The 6377-nt window shown below is 38.0% G+C and overlaps 1 protein-coding gene across 1 annotated transcript; it reads left to right on the forward strand.

Annotated features, from left to right (window-relative positions):
* Nucleotides 1–5100: 5100 nt before the first annotated feature.
* Nucleotides 5101–6039, forward strand: LOC112911021 (olfactory receptor 2V1-like). Its single transcript, XM_025987339.1, has one exon. The coding sequence runs from the start codon at nucleotides 5101–5103 to the stop codon at nucleotides 6037–6039; it is 939 nt and encodes a 312-aa protein (XP_025843124.1).
* The last annotated feature ends 338 nt before the right edge of the window (nucleotides 6040–6377 follow it).

Here is a 6377-nt window from a genome sequence, read left to right on the forward strand (position 1 = left end):
CAAAGAAAGGAGTGCTCACATTAACTGTTTGGAATACAAAAAAAAGGAAGAACTTTTTTAAAAATTTCATTTATTTATTCATGAGAGATACAGAGAGATAGAGGTAGAGACACAGGCAAAGGGAGAAGCAGGCTCCATGCAGGGAGCCCAACGTGGGACTCCATCCTGGGTCTCCAGGACCACCACCTGGGCCCAAGGCAGTGCTAATCCAGTGAGCCACCCAGGCTGCCCAGAACTTCTTAAGGATAAAAACCCCACTCAACAATTTCTGGATTTTCCTGTGTAGATGGCAACAAAATATGTCAGTTCTGTCTTCTTGAATAGATTAGCTCAAGAAAATGAACAAAAGCAGAGAAATATATAGTTTTAAATGTATTCATGGATTCATCTAGAAAACTGAGGTAAGAAAAAAAGGGAAAGAGCAGCCCCAGGTGGCTCAGCAGTTTAGCACTGCCTTCATCCCGGGGTGTGATCCTGGAGACCCGGGATCAAGTCCCATGTCAGGCTCCCTGCATGGAGCCTGCTTCTCCCTCTGCCTGTGCCTCTGCCTCTCTCTGTGTGTATGTGTCTCTCATAAATAAATAAATAAAATCTTTTTTTGTTAAAAAAAGGGAAAATAATTTCCTTTATGATATAACATTTATCTCAATTGTATTTAACATATGTCATAGCAGTTTCATTTCACTGATGTCAGATGCCTATTCTCTTGACTAAGATAAATAATATTTCACAAACCAATCCAAAGTTTCAGATTAACTTTAAGATGTGTTTGCATTATGTTCAATTGCCTATGAAAATGATTCCCTTCAAACCTGAGATAATAAGCAAACCATGTCTTCTTTTCTAGTGATGAATTAACTTTAAATTGATAAAGGATTTTCTGAGAAGTGATAAAACTTAGAATACTTAATTATAAAAAAGAAAGCCCCTCAGAAGTATCTGTGGGTTATGGGTTTCTGTTTGTGAATTCTAATGTGTAAAGGAAGAAATGTATCATTGCGTATTTTTTGTCAATAATCCAGAAATAGCAAAGTTCATCTCCTTAGATACCACAGGCAAATTTTCTGTACAAATATATTTTCCTCTCCTTCTGGCAACCATCAGGGAAATTAGGTTTTGATTTTCCAGTGAAAAGAGAGAGACTGAATGTAAAAGAATTTGAGGGGTGGTCTCCTTAGGGAAATATAGAAAAAAGATGTAACAGAGTTGATGGCTACCCAAGGGGGAAAAAAAGAGAGAGAAAGAAATGGTGGGTGGAATTTTGCAATTTTAAATGAGAGAAAGGAAGACGGAGATGCTTTTTGGAAACTTAACACTTGTCTTTATTCAGTGTATAGAATTGAAGTCAATAAGTGTATGGATAAAGAAGAATCAATAGATGAATAAAAAGAGATAGGGCAAAGAGATACTGATTTTGTTCTGTGTGCGAATGGGAACCAAGAATGTTTCCACACTCTGCTTCTCTCAGGCCAACTGTGACTTCTTCAGAGATCTGGGTCTTCAACCCTTTACTTTGTTTCCTGAGGAGCTCAGTGTCTCCTCATAGAGAATAGCCTGTTAGATCATAGGGCATGCATTTACCTAATCCTTTGCTGGAAGGCATTTAGTAAAGGATACAGTGTCAAAACAAGAGGGCACCAAGCCTTTCCAGAATAAAAAGAAAGTAGTTTACCAAGAAGATAATGTTGGAAATGGGACAGATCTCAGATTGAATGTACTCTGTCACATCATCATTAATAAAAAAATCACTGTCACACAAGATCACCAGAGACTCTAAAGGTTAACACACTTTGCTCAGAAAAATAAACATATTTACTACTTTGTGCTAGGGAGAGAGCTGTGGGAAGCGAAGGTCTGAGTCCAGGTAATACCAGGCATAAGACCTGGGAAAAGAAAAGTTGCAGGGCAGGCGATTAACTCAGATTTTGTTTTTTTGGTTTTTTGTTTTGTTTTGTTTTTAATACTTTCTTCCCCACTCCTTTTTTTTTAATCTAAATTCAATTTGCCAACATATAGTATAATACCAAGTACTAACTCAGGTTTAAATCAAGTAGCATAATCTACTGTAAGATGTAACAATTATGACTGAATCTACTAATCTGGCTGAGCTGGTGTTATCACATTGTCACCTAACAGACATGACTCATTTGCCTGATAATTATAAACAGGATAGCTATTAAATGAATACATCAAGACATGGAAATACTCCAAAATATGACACGTCTTCATTCAAGACTTAAGGGCTGCGTGATGGATATCACTTAAATGAGTAGACATTTCAAAGTTTTATGCACATATGAAATTTATTAATACATAAAATTGAAGTGCATTCATATTTAAGGCATGATCTACGTGATAAAAATCCACATATAGCTGTAATTTAAAAGTTAAAATTGGTTATATTATTTTTCTAAACATTCCTTCACAGTCTTTATTCATGAGAGTGAATTTTACACTGATTTGGAGCATGTTTAGTTCTTCCCTAAGGGTTCAATAAGTAAAATAATTAATGTGAATAAGTTGAAAATAAGAAATAATTTATAGTAAGTTCTGTATGTATTCAAGAAAATCAAAATAATAGTGGAACTGGGTATAGTTCCTTCATTATTAACTAGCTGAATGATCTGGGGCTAATAATTTAACTTTTATAAACTTTAATTTCTTCATCCCCAAAATAACAGGGAGCTAAAAATTACTAGGGATAAGAGTAAAGTAGATTTTTCTAAGGTAGCTTCTAAATCTAAAATTCAATGTTTTGACAAAAATACAATGATTTTAGAGAATCTTTGTGGTAGACAAACTTCTGGCCCCAGTGATTCTTGCCCACTAGTATTTATGATTTTGTGTATTCTCCCATTGAGCAAGGTTTGAATCTTATCACTTATTACTTCTAATATTAGGTTAAAAAAAGACTGACTTCCATCTTGCTCTTACTCTCCACCTCTGTCTTTCTTCTCCCTCACCTCTTTCTTGAAGGAAACTAGCTACCATACTATGAAATACCCCATGGAAAATCAAGGAAGTGAAGGAAGCTTCCTGTCAACAGCCAGCAAGAAATTAGAGCCTTCAGTGCAACAGCCCAGGAGGACTAAATTGATGCTGACAACACCTCAGTGAACGTGAAAACAGATCCTCTCCCAGTTGAGAATCAATGAAACTGTAGCACCAGCCAGCATTTTGATTACAATCTAGTTGGAAATTTTTAGGCAGAGGAACCCAGCCAAGCGTCACTCAGATTCCTCATGGGAAGAGCTCTGAGGTAATCAATGTTTGCTATTCTATCTTGAGATAATTATTACACAGCAGTAGATAACTAATATGGTCTCCAAAGAAAGATCACTTTTGTTTTAAAGGGACAAGAATTGGATTAATAGAAGGGGAATGAGAAACTGTTATCCTGATAGCAGGTGTGTTCAATTCAACAATTGCTTACAGGATAGCCATATGTTCAAGTAAAGTGGTGGAGTACGAAAGAGTATCCTCACTGTGAACAAATTTACAGGGTTTGTGCAACATAATGTGTATGTGGCATGAACTGGCAGCTGGTTATCCAATCTATTTCCTCTCTTTCCTTGTTCACTAATATAAATAAACTTCCCAGCCTTCCATGCAGCGACTTATTGCTCAAATTGTGACTGGACTCATATTTACCAGGGAAAGGCCAATGAAGCACTTTCAGGGTTGGCCCTGAATTTCCATATCCTGCCTGCTTCCTACTTGATACGGATGAGATTAATGAGTTGAGATGTCCGTGTTGAATATGGTGAGCAAGAAGATATGAGGAGCCTGGGTCCCTAAATGTCACTTAAAAAAGCCATATGCCTATTCGAAAAGTCTATTTTTACTTCATCTGAAATAAGTACAGTTTTTTTTTTTATCTTAACCCACTAAGATTCTGAAGATGATCTCTTAAAGCAACTAGCATTATCCTAATAAATAAGGAACAAAACAATTCAAGGCTTTATTTAATGAGAACTCTAATATAAATATACTTAATAAGGATCTGAATATGGACTGTAATTGGAGAAAAAACACTGGGATGTGACTTTTAGTCATTTATCTTTAATAATAATATGATCTTGGATCTTTTTTTTTTTTTTTTTTTTTTTTTTTAAATCTTTTTTTATTTTATTTTATTTATGATAGTTATAGAGAGAGAGAGAGAGGCAGAGACACAGGCGGAGGGAGAAGCAGGCTCCATGTACCGGGAGCCTGATGTGGGATTCGATCCCGGGTCTCCAGGATCGCGCCCTGGGCCAAAGGCAGGCGCCAAACCGCTGCGCCACCCAGGGATCCCGATCTTGGATCTTATCTTTGGTAATAATATGAGCTTGGACCAGCCACATAACTTTTCTGGGCTTCATAATTTCTGAGACAATCTTCCCTTCTAAATGCCTACAGAGTTGATGTCTGCTGTTTTTTGTTTTGTTTTATTTTATTTAAGTCTATGTGAGGTTAGACTTTCATCATGCAATTCTTCTAGTTTTTGAAAATGAAGGATACTTTCCATCTCTATTGTACAGTGTAGCATCTATATTCTTCCACTATAACACATTTCTTCTTTTTTTCATATGTACATCTCCATGGCCATCTTTTTCAATAAGATTAAAAGTCTTTGCATCAGAAATTATGTTTTATTCATCTTTGTCTTGCTAAGACTTCACAAAGTGAATTGAACATAGTAGGATGAAAACATGTGTGATTGAATGAGGAAGAAACAAGTGTCATATACTTTTGTAAGGTTCGAGTAGGGCAGTGAGATAGCATAAGAGTGGAGAGGGGATGGGGTCTCTGAGAAAACACACAGAGATGAGGAGAGGAGTAGTATTACCTCTGAGCAACTGCTATTAGATGCAATTTAGACATTAACTGTCCCAAATGGTGGCAATTTGTTCTGTGAATAAAGAGGATAGATGGGGGCATGAGATAGTCTAGTTAGTCATGAAATTTGTTAAAATGCTGTAATTTTCAGAAATATCACAGCCTGCTGATGCTGATAAGAGTAATAAAGAGCTTAGGGGAACATAATCCAATAAATCTTTGTGATTTTTCTAAATCTGGCTTGTTCCTAGGGTCGATTACTTCTAACAAGATAAAGACATGGGTAAAAGAAATGAGTCTTCAAGTACAGATTTTATCCTCTTGGGCCTCTTTCCTGGTATAAAACACATCAACCTCCTTGTCTCTGCCATCCTTCTGATCTACACTGTGGCTCTCACCACAAATTCCATCCTTATACTTCTGATCTGGGTGGATTCTCACCTCCATACACCCATGTACTTTCTGCTTAGCCAACTGGCTCTCATGGACCTGACATTAATCTCTAGCACTGTACCTAAGATGGCAAGTGACTTCTTCTCAGTGAAGAGGAATATATCACAGGTGGCCTGTGGTACTCAGATATTTTTCTTCCTGACTGTAGGAATTGCTGAGTGTATTATCATAACCCTTATGGCCTTTGACCGTTATGTGGCCATCTGCAACCCTCTGAGATATACCCTGATCATGAGCCAGAAAGTATGTCTGCAAATGGCTACTGTCTCCTGGGCTGGAGGTGCCCTTATATCACTCATGCATACTGCATATGCTATGCATTTCCCCATCTGTGGTTCCAGAGAGATTTCCCATTTCCTCTGCGAGGTCATGGCTATCCTAAAATTGGCCTGTGAGGACATCTCTGCCTATGAGAAGGCTGTAGTAATGACAAGCATTGTGGTGCTCCTCATCCCTTTGTCCTTTATCCTGTCTTCTTATGCTCTCATCTTCCTTTCTGTCCTCCGCATGAACTCCCTGGAGGGCAGGAATAAAGCCCTGGCCACATGTTCTTCCCACCTGACTGTGGTGAGCCTCTACTTTGGTCCAGCAATGCTGGTTTACATGAGGCCCAGTTCTTACCACAGTCCCAAGCTGGACCAGGTTCTCTTTATGCTTGGTGCCATCCTCACCCCCATGATGAACCCCCTTATATATAGTCTGAGGAACAAGGAGGTAGTGGGTGTTCTGAGAAACATGTTGGGACGCTGCCTAACCTCACATTAGACCATAAGATGAATGTCAATTACTATCTATCTCTATTTCAGTCTAAGTCAGTCTTGCTTAGTCTTACTCTAGTCAGGTCCTAGTTCTGATCTTTCCATGCTTCAAATTGCAATGGGACCACTGGCTTTAGGGATTCAGTTTATATATACAAAAATCTGGTGAAATATACTTCTTCATGTTTCTTTGAGAATGTTAGACCCACATTCTCAGATTGTGAGCCTCCAGGAGTTAGGTACTCCAGGGTTGATGATGATTAATGGTGGTGATGATGGTGGTGGTAAATGTGATGATAGTGTAGCTGGAGTGGTGTACTTAAGTTGTTGGAGATAGTGATGGTA

Source organism: Vulpes vulpes, chromosome 7, assembly GCF_048418805.1.
Source record: "Vulpes vulpes isolate BD-2025 chromosome 7, VulVul3, whole genome shotgun sequence".
Taxonomy (NCBI): domain Eukaryota; kingdom Metazoa; phylum Chordata; class Mammalia; order Carnivora; family Canidae; genus Vulpes; species Vulpes vulpes.